Below are 16,676 nucleotides of genomic sequence, written 5' to 3' on the forward strand. Positions count from 1 at the left end.
ATTTTTAAGGAAAAATGACTGGCATTTATAGATGTAGAAGGGTGAAGTGGAAGGTCAAGGCAAATACCATTCCAAATTCCCACACCCTAGAATAATAATAATAACAACAACAAAAAAAGAATACATAGAGAAATATTGATGATTTAGGCCCTTGGGAAATATGTAATCTCATTCCACAAATCATGCTTTTCCACCAGTAGCAACAGCACAAATCCAGTTGTACCACAGTCTTATCCTTTTGAGGAGGTAAAACCCCTTTCTTGGGATTAAAATGAAATTAGGAAATTTATGGGTATGAGAACTCTATGATTTAAAGCACAGAAGACCATATGTGGAGCTAATAAACACTTTTTACAGACCTTAATGACATTTAAGAGTGTTCTAATTTCTCAGATTAAATGTGAATAAAAAGTAATGGCATACAAGAGGCTAAGTAGCCAAACAGCTCCTTAGTTTTGAGGAACCTTGCTAGCTTATCTCATCTGAGACAATATTTTGGGGAAATTCTCCTATAAATCCAGGCCACAAATGGATATTGGTCAATCACCATCAGATTGGTTAAATCCGAAACTAGGACGCAAGGTTTAAGCTTTCTGCTATCACTTTGTCCCCGCTTTCTCTCCTTCCTATCCTTATTGTCTTCTGGCTAAACAATTTCAAGCTTGACCAGATTCTGTATTAGTTGAACTGTATGATTTTACCAACAAAACAAGCACAGGCAGCCTTCCTCCAGCATGAAACAGTACCTGTGCGGGAAGGACATGAGACAATGCCCGCTAGATTTCATCCCAGAAAGTGCAAGCACCATGGGTTCAAGCAGCTGACTTGAATCTGTGCTAGTCTGAACTATGTGTCCCATATTGTGCCTACAGCACTTGAATGAAGCAAGAATGAGCCAGGTAGAAGTTTTCCTTTCTTTTTATTATTTCATTCTCCCTCTTGTATATGTTTGTCATATGTGTCTAAGAAGCAAGAAATGTCTTAACAATAACTGAAGTTGAAATCCAATAGCAAAATGATTTCTTCCAAGAGAAACTTTTGCTTCCAGTAAGACATTTTAAATAAAAAGGGGAAATTTCTCAAAATTAATTATTTCATCCCACTTTTGAGTCCCAAATGTTTTACTTTGCTGTTTTGTTTTTGTTATGTTTAAAATAAGTTCTATAAATATGGCTGTGATAACCAAGCAAAAGTTCCTTTCCTCAGAACTCTCAAACTACAATTAACACTTTAATTCAGCAGCCATAAAAAGATGACTGCAACAACTCAGACTGATAAACCATTATCTAACAAGCCTTTTTCTGCAACAACCACCACTACTACCACAGATATGCATCACCAAATCTGTCAGCAAACAAATACACGGGAAAGGCAGCAGAGGCATGTGCATTTTGGTGAATACACTACTTGCACCTCCTTTGGCAAATATGGCCTTCACACTTAAAATAGCAAATGACTTGATGGTTCTTGAGAAGTAAAGAAATTCCATGTTTCTACTGTGTGAACATGAAGCCATCTTACATGTGTTTTCCTGTTATTACAATGTCATAGATCTCCCTACTCATCTTTAAACAGCCAGCTCCTTTGCATATACAGCAATAAACATCCTTAATAAAAGCACAATTCAGCATAAATGCAATTAAAGTGGAAGCCACACATGCATCAAATCATATTATTCAAAGCTATCTCCCTCTAGGCATTAATATGCTTGGGGGCCAGGAAGCCATTTCTGGGATTCTCTAAAGGTTACAGCTGTCTACCACAGGCTAAGACATCATGCTAACAGAGCCATCTGTTTATAATACAAAATGCCAGCGTCACAAAAACATGTTGTCTCCTAGCCTAGTGATTTACAAACAAATCTGTAGTCGTTCAAACCCATTTGTGTTCTCCATGGTCCAAGGGGTTTCAAAGATATTTGTAATTGTTTACTGTAAGATATTGGGTAGAACTATAAAAGGATAGTTTTCCTCGGGGTTTTTTGGTAAACCGTGTTCAAAGCTATAGCATACATTCTTGTTGATTACATAAAACAAAAGCATTTTGAAGCTATTGTAAAGACCAACTGAACAACCATTCAGAAAGTCACCAGTTATCTGACAAAAAGACAACACCCCATGATAGCCGATATCCCAATACCATCATTACATAGATAGTCTGTAATATAAACATTAAGCAGCATGTACACATTAAAAAATCCTATTACACTGCCATTTCTCCCTGGACAGAGGATGAGGAAACAACAAATCACATGTAGCAGACGTTAGTTATGTCACTTAATGCACTGCTGGTAGGCACTAAGATACTATGGTGATAAAGGTGGTAAAAGAACCTGTAAAGAATAGAATAGACTCAAAGGCACAGTCAGTCAACTGTACACAAGAATGGAACTTGTACTCCATAGCAATCTGGACTTAAATTCTGTAGCAAGGTCCCTAAATTCTGCACTCTGGAGAAGCAAAATGGAAAAATAGTGAAGCTCTATTTAAACTAAAACCCCTGATTTTTAAAATTGAAATAATTACAAAAATGAGCAATAGAATGAGTACAGTAGTTTGTAATTATTTATTTTTCCACAGTCATCACATTCAGTTTTCAATGTGGCAAAGATTTCTGCACTGACAGTATACAACTGCATTGTAGAAGTTATACTGTGGAGGAGGGAGACCAGACGTTTTGCAGGTGGATTGGAGCCAGCTGGAGTTTTGGGGGGGATGAGGATAAAGTCCTTGAATGTGAAGACTTTGTACCAAGTTCCTTTAGCAATCTTTACATTAAGTGTAAGGAAAGGGCATCTGTAGAAACTAGGATGTTCAGACTCCCAGAATTCTTGAATTTGATACTTTCTCTTTGTAACCTTTTCCATGGTTTGGAGGACGCTAGTGAGGTGGATCTTTTGCTAGAAGCAAACAGAATTTGGATCATCCCCTAAAAATAGACTGCTTCAATTAACTCTCTTACAAGATCCAAGCAGCAAAGCTGTAGCCGTATTAGTCCCAAAATCTGAGAGAGAGAAGGCAGGGGAGGTAATATCTTTTATTGGAGCAACTTCTGTTGATGAGAGAGACAAGCTTTCAAGCCACACAGAGCTCTTCTTCAGGTCAGGGAAAGAAACTCCCAGTGTCACAGCAAAATGCAAGGTGGAACAGATGGTTTAGCACAAGTACTTAAAACATTTATTAAAGTAAATGTTTAAAATTAAATATACACAAGTTAAGAGGGAAGGTACTGTACATCTGGGGTCAGGATTGAGTTATGAGGGATTACAGGTATTGGTTACAAGGATCACGAGATAGTACAGATTGTAAGGGACTATTCAAGGTAGAAAGAACAGGAGTACTTTTGGCACCTTAGAGACTAACCAATTTATTTGAGCATAAGCTTTCGTGGGCATATTCAAGGTAGAGTGGCCTGTTAACACCTCTGCAGTAATAGGACAAAAAAGGAGAAATAGTGGGTTATAGATTGTAGTAATAAATTATAAATCCTGGTTTCATATTTACTGGGTCAGACAATCACTCTGTTCTCCAATGAGCTCACACAGGAAAATGATAAAAGAAAAGAACACCCTATCACCTGTGTGTGATCAACTACCCCAACAACTATATGGGTGGTGAAACTAGGATTTATGGCTTTTTACAACAAACTAACTCACTAACCCCCTCTTTTTGTCCTATGACAGCAAAGGTATTAGCGGGCCATTCTGCCTTGAATGGTCCCTTAGAATACATGCTAACATCCTTTCCCAGACCTAAAGAAGAGCTGTGTGTGGCTTGAAAGCGAATCTCTTCCACCACAGAAGTTGGTCTAAGAAAAGATATTTCCTCGCCTACTTTGTCTGTCTAAGGCAGTGGTTCTCAAACTTTTGTACTGGTGACCCCTTCCACACAGCAAGTCTCAGAGTACGCCCCCACCCCCCTTATAAATTAAAAACACTTTTTTTATATTTAACACTACTATAAATGCTGGAGGTGAAGCAGGGTTTGGGATGGAGGCTGACCGCTCGCAACCCCCCATGTAATAACCTCATGACCCGCTGAGGGGTCCCAATCCCCCGTTTGAGAACCCCGGTCTAAGGGCACGCCTTCACTGGCAACGTTAAAGCGCTGCCCGAGGGATGTAGCTCCCAGCACTGGTGCACTGTCTATACTGGCACATTACAGCACTGAAACTTGCAGCTCTCACGGGTGTGTTTTTTCACACCCCCAAGTGAGAAAGTTGCAGCGCTGTGAAGTGCCAATGTAGACAAGCTCTTAGATCCAAGCAATCAGATTCAGGTATGTGTGATGGGTTCGGTCACAGAGACCTCCTTGGGACTGTCACCTGATGTGCTGAAAAAGACTGTTACCTCTTCCGTAACTGGTGTTCTTAAAGGTGTGTTACTCATGTCTATTCCACAATAGGTGCATGCTCGCCACGTGCACCCGTGTCAGAAGTTTTTCCCCTAGCAGTACCCGTAGGGGAGCATTCCTAGCGACTCCTGCAGTGGCGCCTCCATGGCATGGTATAAGGGGTGCAGCGCGCTCCCCCCTCTCCTCAGTTCCTTCTTGTCAGACAACTCCGACAAAGGGGAAGCAGGGTGGGACGTGGAATGGACAGGAGCAACACATCGCGAAGAACACCAGTTACGGAAAAGGTAACTAACTGTTTTTTTCTTCTTCAAGTGATTGCTCATGTGTATTTCGCAATAGGTGATTCCACGCTATATCTGTGGGTAGGAGTTCACAAACTCTCGGGGTGGAGCAGAGCCCTGCCAAACCCAGCGTCCTCCCCGGTCTGGGAGATGATCACATAATGTGAGGTGAAAGTGTGAACTGAAGACCATGTGGCAGCCCTGCAAATGTCCTGAATGGGGACATGGGCTAAAAAGGCAGCCAACAAGGCCTGCACCCTCACAATTGACAGTGGAGGAATTCCCGCCAGGTCATAATAGGTACGGATACACAAGGTGATCCAGCTGGAGAGCAGCTGAGTGGAGATTGGCCGACCCCTCGTGCGTTCAGCCGAGGCGATGAACAGTTGTGAAGACCTCCTGAACGGCTTATTCTGCTCCAGATAAAAAGCCAGAGCCCGTCTCACATCCAGCGTTTGGAGGCGGCGCTCCCCACTGGACGCATGGGGCTTGGGGCAGAGGACTGGCAGGAAAATGTCCTGACCCATGTGGTAGACGGAGACCACCTTCAGGAGGAACAATGGATGTGGGCAGAGCTGGACCTTATCCTTATGGAACACTGTGTATGGGGGCTCGGCGGTCAGGGCCCTGAGTTCCGAGACCAGCCTAGCCGATGTGATTGCTAACAGGAAGGCAACCTTCCATGAGAGATGCGAGCAGGAGCGCGTCGCTAGCGGCTCAAACGGGGGACCTATCAGCTGGGCCAGCACCAAGTTCATGTCCCACTGCGAGACTGGGGGCCTAACATACGGGAAGAGACGATCCAATCCCTTAAGGAATCGGCTAGTCATAGCATGGGAGAATACCGTGTGCCCCTGCACCGGCAGATGGAAAGCCGATATGGCTGCCAAGTTCACCTTGATGGACGAGGGCACCAGGCCCTGGACTCTAAAGGTGAAGGAGGTAGTCCAAAATTAGCTGGATCAGGGCAGCCATGGGGGAAACACCCTGCTCAGCCGCCCATCAGGAAAACCGATACCACTTTGCCAAGTAAGCTCAGCATGTGGAGGGTCGCCTGCTTTCCAAAAGGATGCCCTGAACCCCTTCCGAGCACGTCCTTTCCTCCTGGCCTAACCATCTTGCCTGTTAATGTAAAACATTGAGGCCGTGTTGTCCGTGAGAACTCTGACCACCCTGCCCCCCAGGTGGGAGTAAAAGGCCACGCACACCAGCTGGACTGCCTGAGCTTCTTGACGTTTATATGGAGGGCCAGGTCCTGTGCAGACCACAGACCTCAAGTCTGAACGTCTCGGACATGGGTTCCCCACCCCAGGTCTGATGCGTCGGGCACCAGTTCCATCAATGGGGGCCTGCCTCTGAATGGGACCCTGTGGAGCATGTTCCCCGGGAGGGAGTGTAGGGAGGTGATCACCAGTTCAGGCACAGTGAGGACCCTGTCCATCCTGTCTCTGGCCTGGAAGAACACCGAGACCAACCAGAGCTGGAGGGGCTTCATCCTGAGTCTGACATGGCAAACCACATATGTGCACGCCAGCATGTGACCCAAGAGCTGGAGACACGCTCTGGCTGTTGTCACTGGAAACCTTGTGACTGTGTCAATGAGCCCTTTCAGGGTCTCAAACCTGTCCGGTGGGAGGGAGGCTCTGGCCAACATGGAGTCTAGGACTGCCCTGATAAACTCTATGCATTGTACCGGGACTAAAGTGGACTTGGGTGTCGTTTACCAACAGGCCCAGAGTAGCGCACGTGGACAGAAGGAGCACCACATGATCCTGCACCTACGACCGGGAGCTGCCCTTGACCAGCCACTCGTCTAGATAGGAGAAGATCTGGACCCCATGGCGCCTGAGGTAGGCCGCCACCACAGACGTACACTTTGTAAATACCCTAGGGGAAGTGGACAGGCCAAATGGGAAGACCGTAAATTGGTAGTGTTCCTGTCCCACCATGAAATGGAGGAAGCACCTGTGCCCCTCAAACATATGGATGTGGAAGTACACATCCTGCAGATCGAGGGCAGCGTACCAGTCCCTGGGATCCAGAGAAGGAATGGAAGCCAGGGAGACCATGTGGAACTTGAGCTTCACCATGTACTGGTTCAGGCCTCGCAGGTCCACGATGGGCCTGCGCCTCCCTTTGGGCTTCGGGATAAGGAAATAGCGGGAGTAGTACCCCTTGCGTTTGAACTCCGCTGGCACCACTTCCACCGCTCCTAGGCCAAGGAGACGCCCCACCTCCTGCACGAGCAGGGCCTCGTGAGAGGAGTCCCCCAGGACAGATGGGGGCGGAGGATGGCTGGGCGGGGTAGAGGTAAACTGGATGGTGTAGCCCCAGGAGATAATGCTGAGGACCCATCAGTCCGAGTCAGCCACAACCACTCTGGGAGAAAAGCACATAACCGGCTGGAGAAGGGAAGCTTTATTGTGGGTGGATCCCTGATGTGAACTGGTAGGTCACCCCCAGGCATCCCATCAAAACTGCCATTTCTCTGCCTGTTTGCCCTTGGAGGACCCAGGCTGGGGGGCAGACCAAGACTGTCTCTGTGGGCGTTTCTTATAGTCCCGCCACTTTTTGATAAGGGGGTTCATATTGAGAGTTGATGGCCTGGGAGGGATCCTGCTGCGGTTTAAACTTCGTTCTAGCCAGAGCCGGAACATAAAGGCCAAGAGTCTTAAGCGTAGTGCGGGAGTCTTTAAGGCCATGCAGTTTTAAGTCCGTCTGTTCTGCAAGCAGAGCCTTGCCATCAAACGGGAGGTCCTGCAAAGAGTTCTGTGCCTCACCGGACAGCCCAGACCGGAGAAGCCACGACACTCTTCTCATGGACACCGCGGAGGCCATGGACCATGCAGCCGTGTCCGCCACATCTGATGCTGCCTGCAGGGTTGCCCTGGCAGCTGCTGTACCCTCCTCCACCAGAGCTTTGAACTCCTTCCTGTCACGGTCCTGGAGGGAGTCCTCGAACTTGGACAGACAGCATCACAGATTGAACTCATACAGGCCCAGGAGAGCCTGATGGTTCGCCACCTGTAACTGGAAGCTCGAGGACAAATGAATTTTTCTCCCAAATGAATCCAGCCTCCTTGAATCTTTATTTTTCGGAGTGGGGGCTGGTTGGCCCTGCTCCTCCCTGTGGTTAACCAACTCAACCATCAGGGAGTTAGGAAGGGTGTATAGGTATTCATGTCCCTTTGTGGTCACAAAATACTTGCGTTCCGCTCTCTCAGAGATGGGGGGCAATGAGGCTGGGGTTTGCCACAAGGCATTTGAAATTTCTGCCACCCCTTTGTGGAGTGGCAAGGCCACTTTTCCCAGCATCAAGGCGAACAGGACATTAAAAAGGGAGTCCAAGGCTCCTCCACCTCCTCTGCATGAAGGTTGAGGTTTGACCCCACCCTTTTCAATAGATCCTGGTGGGCTTAAGAGTCCTCCTGTGGGATGGAGGGAGGAGGGGTCGTAATCACCTCATCAGGGGAGGGTGAGGAGGCAGGAGCGGTACTTTGCATGTCCACCAGCACCAGAGGTTCCAACCCTGGTCGCTCTCCGGGCACGGCACCGAAGATGCACGTCCCACCGACTCCTTCCATGGAGACCGGGAGAGGGAGGCCAATGGCCGTTCCGAGGCTCCGGCCACCGAGCAAGTCCCCACTGGAGGCTGCATCAGAGGCCACGGTGCCCAATGGTACCATTGTTCCAGCCACAGGGCCCGGTGCCACTGCATCTGCTGTGGCACCGGCGGAGCAGGTTATTCAGTCTGGCTGGCCTGACCCATCGATGGACGACTATGAAGGGAGGCCGGGCTGATGTACAACCTGCCACTGTCCCTGGACCAGGTGGAGCAGCGGCGCTGGGAATGGTGCCGACCACAAGACAGTGATCCTGGCATGGAGGAATGGTACTGCTGGTAGCAGCTTCTCCGTGATCAGCTTCGGCAGGCGGATCCATGATGGCAAGGCACCAGCAATCGATGCCCGGGGCTGCAAAAGCGGTACCGTGGCAGGGTCCTGGAGCGAGATGATAACCAGGAATGGCGTTGACATTCTTGTCACGACTGGCTACGATAGCCCCTCTGAGACGAGGACCTTCGGCGTCTTCTGCCTCAGTCCCATTGGTGTCCGTTCCTCGAGGCAGAGTGGTGCCTGGAGTCTCTGTCAGTCGGAACCCAGCCAGACATCCTCATGGGGGTTGACGGCAACCTGCGAGGACTACGCACAGGACGGTCGCTGAGTGGCGAACAGTATAGGAAAATTCCCTCGACCGTGACCAGTACTGAGTCAGGGACAACTGCAGAGATCCCAGTGATGGCTTGCCTCTGGACCACAGGGCCAACATTAGCGATGCTCCTGGTACAAATAAATGGCTCAACATGTGACAAATAATATACAGCCCATAAAATTGAAGTAGAGAGAGATACACGCTGAACCTCAGCAAAATAACCTCAACTCTGACCAGGTGAATTGGAAGATTTTTTTATTTCAGTTTCTGTACTGAAATATTTTGCTTTCATGGGTGGTAAGTTGAAACTACCAGTTAATAAAAGTTCTAAAGTACTTACCTGCTGTTTCTTTAGAGTAATGTTGTATATGTAGATTAATAGGAAAAGTGCCTAACATTGATTTATATTTAAATTAGTGTACTTGTATTTCATGCCGATCAAAATGTGCCTTCCAAAAATGTGGTTTTGTATATTATGCCACAAGTGTATACATTGTTTGCCACTTATTAATATTTTTTGGTTTGGAATTTCTTATGATTGCTCTTTTTAATTACAATCTATTTCTTCAAAAGTATATAGTGTAAAGATGTTTCAGGACCATCAACCAGACCCACATGTTACTTTACAAATGCAGCAAAGCAGACAACCTCTGCTTGCTGTAGCAGACAAAACCACTTCTAACTCAGAGTTCAAATCCAAGGAACAGGTTTATTTCAAAGGGTACAGACTGCCACACCCAGTGATCAACTGCAGTGTAACAGACCTATGGTTTGGCTATATTTATATTGATAAATGCAAAGCTTAAGTTTCAGTACAGTTTTTATACCCAAGATGACACACTGCTTTTATCAACACCCCCTCCCTCCTTTGCCTCATTATCTAAAACTAATTAATATCTATCAGGGCTGTCAAATGATTAAAAAAAAATAATTGTTAGATTAACAAAAATAATCACAATTATTTGCGCTTTCAATTGCACTGTTAGATAATAACAGAATATCATTTATTTAAATATTTTGCATGTTTTCTACATTTTCAAATATATTGATTTTAATTATAACAGAATACAAACTGTACAGTGCTCACTTTATTTTTATTACAAATATTTACACTGGGAAAAAAAGAAAAAAGAAATTGTATTTTTCAATTCACCACAATACAAGTACTGTAGTGCAATCTCTTTATCATGAAAGTGTAACTTACAAGTGTACAGAGACCTTGTCTTTATGGAAAGCATTAAAAGGGGGGTTAGTCATTGGCAAAAACACGTGGCAAGCTCTGAGCACGACCCTGAGTTCCAAAATATTTATGTGCATCCTGGTCTCTGGTGGTGTCCAAGTGCCTTGTGTCATGCAGTCTCTCATGTGGGTGCCCCAGCCCATGAGAGATGAGTCCATTACGATTGTCAGAGTGGGAGAGGATCAGAGGAAGGTCATCCCCAAGCAAACTCGCTGACGGTATAGCCACCATTGTAGTTTAGAGATTACTTCTGGTGGGATGCTGAGCCGGGTGTGCATAGGGTTGTGCACAGGAGTGTGCATGGGGAAGTAGACTCTTTGTAACCATAGTTGTAGACAGAGCAAGTTCAGTTGAGGAAAGGGTGCCATGTATGTGCAGGCCACCATGTGCCCCAAGAGAAAAAGGCAGATCTTGTCCAAAATCAAATGGTTGGAAAGTCACTGAAGTGATCAGCTCTCACATTGTCTGGAATCTGTCCCATGGCAGATAAATTCAGGCAGATGTAGTCGTGTATATGTGAGCTCCAATGAACTCCAGGGATTGTGTAGGGCAAAAAGTCAATTTTTCAAACACTGATGTTGAGTTCCAGGGGAAAAGGCATAGAAGGAGCTGGGACGTTGAGTCCCGGGCCTCTTCTTTGGACCTTGCTGCTATCAGCCAGTTGTCTAGATATGGAAAAATGAGGCTCCTCCGACATCAGAGATGCGCTGACGCCACAAAGAAAACTTTTGTGAACACTTGTGGGGCAGTGGTAAGTCTGAATGGGAGAACCCAGTATTGAAGATGTTGAGGTCCGACCTTGAACCTCAGGAACCTTCTGAGAGTCGGGTGTATATAGATATGGAAGTAGGCATCTTGCATATCAAAAGCCATAAACCACATTCCTTTTTCTATAGAGGGAATGATTGCTCCAAGTGTGATCATAGAATCATAGAATATCAGGGTTGGAAGGGACTTCAGGAGGTCATTTAGTCCATCCCCCTGCTCAAAGCAGGACCGATCTCTAACTAAATCCCCAAATCCCTAAATGGACCCCTCAAGGATAGAACTCACAACCTTGGGTTTAGCAGGCCAATTCTCAAACCACTGAGCTCTCTCTCCCCCTGGAATCTTGGTTTGGAAATTGAACAGTTGAAGCATGAGAGATCCAAGCTCAGTTTCCATCCTCCATTCTTTTTCGGGTACTAGGAAGCAGCTCAAATAGAACCCTGTGCCCTGCAATGGTTCCAGGATAGGCACCATAGCTCCCCTCCACAAAAGCGAGTCCATCTCTAGTTGGAGGATGTCATTGTGTAAGTGCTCCATGTGTGGACCGCAGTGGAGTGTATGATGGGGGCATCGCTGTAAATTCTATGAGGTAGCTGCTGTGGATAACATCTAGGACTTACTTGTCCATTGTTAAGGCTTTCCATGCTGGCAGAAAGAATTTGAGGCAGCCCCCAAAGGGGGCAGCCAGTAGGAGCACTGATATACAGAATGGTTGATGGCTCTCTAATGACAATCAGACACCATTTATGTGACGATTGTGTGCGTTGCATGAATGACTAAGCAGTCGATGTAGGCAGGCAGGTTCTGTGGACCTTAGGGCATCTTTGAGGATGTTCATAGGTACATTGGTAGCATAGCTGTGAGGCCTTGTAATGTTGTTATTGGAGCAGGCGGTAAAACTTTCTCTTAGGTGCTGGTATGTAGATGCCCAGAGAGCTTAATGTGTCTCTAGAATCCTTTAAGGAGTGTAAGAATCATCTATGTTCTGGTTGAAAAGGTGTGATTTTTCGAATGGAAGGTCATCTATAGTGTTTTGCACCTCCCTGGGGAAGTCTGAGGAGTGTAACCAGGATTCCCTCTTAAGGACAATCCCAATTGCCAACACATGGGCTGATGGATCTGCTGAATCCACTATGACCCGTAGCATGGACCTGACGAGTTATTTGACTTCCTGCAAAACCACCTGGAATTGGTTGCAATCTTGCGGAAGTAGTTTGTCAGTGATCTCAGTCCTTCATCCATAGTTGATAAAGTCATATCTGGCCATCAGGGCTAAGTAGTTGGAAATACAGAATTGGAGTCCTGCCAAGGAGAAGACCTTCCTACCCATTAAGTCTAGTCTTTTGCCCTCTGGGGTGGAGCAGAGGTGTTGTTGCTTGGATCACTCTGATGCTGCCTAGATGACCTGTGAGTTGGATGAAGAATGAGAGAATAAAAATGACTCCTTGCGGAGACATAGTGCCTCTTTTCAACCCCTTTCAGAGTGTGTGCACATGTGGCCAGGGTGTGCCATACCATGCGTGCCAGTTGGAGGATGGCATAGTTGATCAAGAGGAACAGAGTCCTGTGGCACCCACGAAAGCTTATGTTAGTTTATAAGGTGCCACAGGACTCTTTGCTGCTTTTACAGATCCAGACCAACACGGCTACCCCTCTGATACTTGATCAATAGGGCCACTCTCACAAGTACTGATGTGTGCAAGATGTGAGGTAGCTGGAGTTGACTGGTGGGGAATTGTCTCAGTGCCACTGGAACCTTGCGATAGTCATGCTTCTGGAACGGGAGCAGTGGACTGCGTCAGACATTCGTATAATCCAGTACCCAGATCTGGGTACTGGGGAGGATGGGGGAGAGGAGGGACCATGAAGAAGCGAGAAAGAACTGGAGACACCAGCAGCCTGCTGCGCTCTTTATCACCTTGGGCAAAACCATGAGGTAATATAATTAATGCCAGTCAACACGGGTTTATGGAAAACAGATCTTGTCGTGCAAACTTGTTTTTTTTAACAATACAAGTTTGGTTGATAAAGGTAGTAGTATTGATTTAATATACTTAGGCTTCTATACAACACGTCACTTGGTACCACAAAATATTTTGATTAAGAAACTAGACTGATATAAAATCAACATGGTGCACATTAACTGGATTAAATGCTGGCTAACTGATAGCTCTCAAAGTGTAATTGTAAATAGGGAATCATCATCAAGCTGGTGTGTTTGTAAAGGGATCTGGTGGGAATCGGCCTATGCTATTTAACATTTTTGTCAATAACTTGGAAGAAAACAAAAATTACTTATCAAGCTTGCAGATGACAAAGAGTGGGGTGTAGTAAATAATTAAGAGGACAGGACATTGATAGAGCCATCTGGATCACTTAGTAAGCTGGACGCAAGAAAACATGTTTCACTACGGTCAAAGTAAGGTCATATATCTAAGAATCACATATGTGGTCCATTCGTACAGCATGGTGGGGCTCTAAGCTGAGAAGCAGTGATTCTGAAAAACACTTTGTGGCCATTGTTGATAATCAGCTGAACATGAGCTCCCAATGTGATGTTATAGCCAAAAGGGTTAATGCAATCTGTGGATGTATAAACAGGGAATATCTAGGGGGAGCTGACAAGTTATATTACCTCTGTACGTGGCAATAGTGTGAGCGCTACTGGAATAGTGTGTCAAGTTCTGGTGTCCACAATTCAAGGATGCCGAAAATTTGAAGAAAAGATCCACAAGAATGAAAAAAGGATTGGAAAACATGCCATATAGTTAAGGCTATGGGTATTTTTTAGTAAAAGTCATGGACAGGTCACCAGCAACAAACAAAAACTCATGGCCCGTGACCTGTCCATGATTTATATATAAATACCCCTGACTAAATCGGGGGTGGGGGAGGGCACGCCACAAAGGGCTGCTGCTGGAGGCGGGTGGGGGGGGAAACAGGGGTCCACTGTGTGGAAGCAGTGGCGGGTCCAGTGGCAGTGGTTGCTCCAGATACCCCAGGACCACTCGAGCAGCAGCTGGTGTAGCTGGCCCCGGGGCCACCCCAGCAGCTGGCCCCGAAGCCCTGGGCAGCCCAGGATTAAGCCACACTGGCCACTACAGAAGTCACAGAGGTTGTGGAAAGTCACGGAATCCGTGATGTTCCGTGACCTCTGTAACAGACACTGAGCTCTACATATAGTGAAAGGCTCTAGGAGCTCAATCTGTTTAGAACAAAGAAAAGATTAAGGGGTGACTTAATCACAGTCTGCAATGAAAATGGGGAATAAAAGTTTGATGAGAAGGCTCTTCAGTCTAGCAAAGGTATAACAAGAGCTTATTGCTAGAGCTTGAAGCTTGACAAACTAAAAATAAGGTGTATATTTTTAACAATGACAATAATCATTGGAACAACATACCTGGGCTTTGGTGGAACCTCCATCATGCAAAATTATCAAATCAAGACTGGATGATTTTTAAAAAACATCTTGTTCAAACAGGAATTAATTCAGGGAAATCCCATAGTCTGTGTTATGCAGGAGGTCAGGATAGATTATCACAATAGTCCCCTCTGGATTCATAATCCATACATTTATATTTTCTTTTTAACATAGGAAAAGAAATCTCCAGTGTAATAATGGAGATTTAAAGCATACCAAAATTAAGAAAAAAGTAAATCTCAATTGAATCAGTGTTAATTACTACAGGATTAATGACACAAGTGTTCATAATACATAAATAAATACAGCCAAAGCTTATTCGGATTCATGAAATTAGGAGACAAAAGGGTAACAACAAGGAGTTTAAGCATAAAAATACCCACACTTTTTCGTGTTGTGGAAAAGTGTTACATCACTGGCTGAAAGACTGTCCAAAACATATACCTGATAAAAGCCTCTTTTCTAAACAAATAAGGCAATATGGGAATAGTCATATCTGCTAACAAAAAAATCTGCATGCTGCGCAACACTGTACACGAAGTCAGGTATGTAAAATTCAGTTATTAAAATGTCTAGTATTTCTTAAGAGGCAAAAGAACATCATTAATTATAACTGATACTTTTCATCACTTAAATGCTCTATCAGAGGAAATATACTGAGATTAGTCATCAGCAGAATCTTCAATTTTATTAACCCTTTAAAAAGATGATTAACAAGGTGGGTGAGGTAATATATTTTATTGGACCAACTTCCAATAAGAGACATGACCTCACCCACCTTGTCTTTCTAATATCCTGGGACCAACACAGCTACACCACCACTGTATACTTTAAAAAGAGGTCTGACAAAATATTCATTTACACAACAACAATGTTGTAGTAATATTTCAAACTTCTTCTGCATTTTCCATCTGAGGACCTGACCCTACTTGACTTTTGGGTGGGGGGGGGGTGTTGGGGGGGTATTTTTTGGAGAGGGGTGTTGAGGGAAGCTGGGGAGATTTTTTTTTTAAAACTAATACCTAGTACCACAATCCCTGACACAATCATTAAAAGGTAGGAACAATAATCCATTAAAAGGCTGGAACCCAGAATAAGGGATCTGGTTCTACTAATGATTATAAGCAATGAAGAGACCATGGGTCTACCCAGGGACCTAATAAAACCAGGAAATGATAGGAAGGTTGTGGGTGTATTATAGGGTTGTAGATGGAACCTCAAATTTCAGTGAAAAAAATAGATCAGTTTAGGTTTGTTTTTCAGATCTATCTGAAAGTTTTCTCCATAGTGAAGGTGTTCCAAACTTTGGTCACATTTTAAACATAGACAGTATAATTAATACCACAATGTTACATTCCAACTACTACAACTTTTGACAATGACGTTTTTTAAACAAATTAAAGTGTACACACATGCCTGCACACAGGCACTATTCATCTGAAACAAAACATACCTGTGTTCGAAGAATTTCACCTTTTGACAACTGCATATCACCGGTCAGCTCTTTCACAGTGATGCCTAGTGGCTCCAGACGCTTGCTGAAGTAATTTGTCATTTCAGCTGCCAAAGCCTTCATAGGAGCAACATACACAATCTGCACCAAAAGGACACTAGCTTGATAAATGAGCAAACTGCACAATGTAATTTGTTTCATGGCAACCAATACAAATCACAATTTATTGTGAAATATGATTCTAGGCACTTACAGTGAAAAATCTTAATAGTGATATATGAAAAGTAGTTATCTTTGTTAGATAAGTGTGCCACTGTTTAGAGGACAATGGATTATGTTTATACAGCCTCATTACTTTGAGAATTGGCTCTGCATCAAAGCTAAATGTATTTTCATAGTTTTTCACATGGGTAATAAGATTTTCAGAACACAAATAGGAATTGGTTTAATGGTAATGAAGTAAATCACCAGCATTTTCTATGAGACCTGGAGAAGTATAACACCCTTGAAAACTTCTTGATTTCATATAATGTGTATAACTGTATAATGGGTTTTATCTTATGAGTTAAAAAAGCTGGTTTTGGCTCATTGAATTCCTACCTTAAACTCATCCTTTTTGATAACTCCTTGCTGAACATGCTGGCGAATTTCATGCAGGACAGTTAGCATGGCAATGTTAGTTTTCCCAGCTCCAGTGGGTGCACAGATCAGCATGTTCTCATTTGTACTGTAGGCAGTCTCAAAAACTATTGATTGGATTCGGTTTAGTTTTTTCATGCCTTTAAATACAAGTTGCCCAATCTGAAAGAAAACAAAAGTATTGCAATGAAAATACAAGGACAGTAAAATTAAAGGGATAATTTTTGGATCCTCTTAGAAATTAGTCACAAGCCTTTGATCCCAAAAGGCTACGTCTACCATACTGGAAACTTCACATTTCTTACGTATT

At 44.5% G+C, this 16,676-nt stretch overlaps 1 protein-coding gene across 1 annotated transcript in view; it reads right to left on the reverse strand.

Annotated features, from left to right (window-relative positions):
* The window catches only part of ASCC3 (activating signal cointegrator 1 complex subunit 3), a 492,957-nt gene that overhangs the window by 348,680 nt on the left and 127,601 nt on the right, over window positions 1-16,676 (reverse strand). The window contains exons 9-10 of the mRNA XM_045011487.1: window positions 16,328-16,528; window positions 15,728-15,868 (exon numbers count right to left, since the gene is read on the reverse strand). Of these exons, the coding sequence (XP_044867422.1) occupies window positions 15,728-15,868; window positions 16,328-16,528 (342 nt within the window). The remainder of the gene's footprint in view (window positions 1-15,727; window positions 15,869-16,327; window positions 16,529-16,676) is intronic.

Source organism: Mauremys mutica, chromosome 3 (assembly GCF_020497125.1).
Source record: "Mauremys mutica isolate MM-2020 ecotype Southern chromosome 3, ASM2049712v1, whole genome shotgun sequence".
NCBI classification, from domain to species: domain Eukaryota; kingdom Metazoa; phylum Chordata; order Testudines; family Geoemydidae; genus Mauremys; species Mauremys mutica.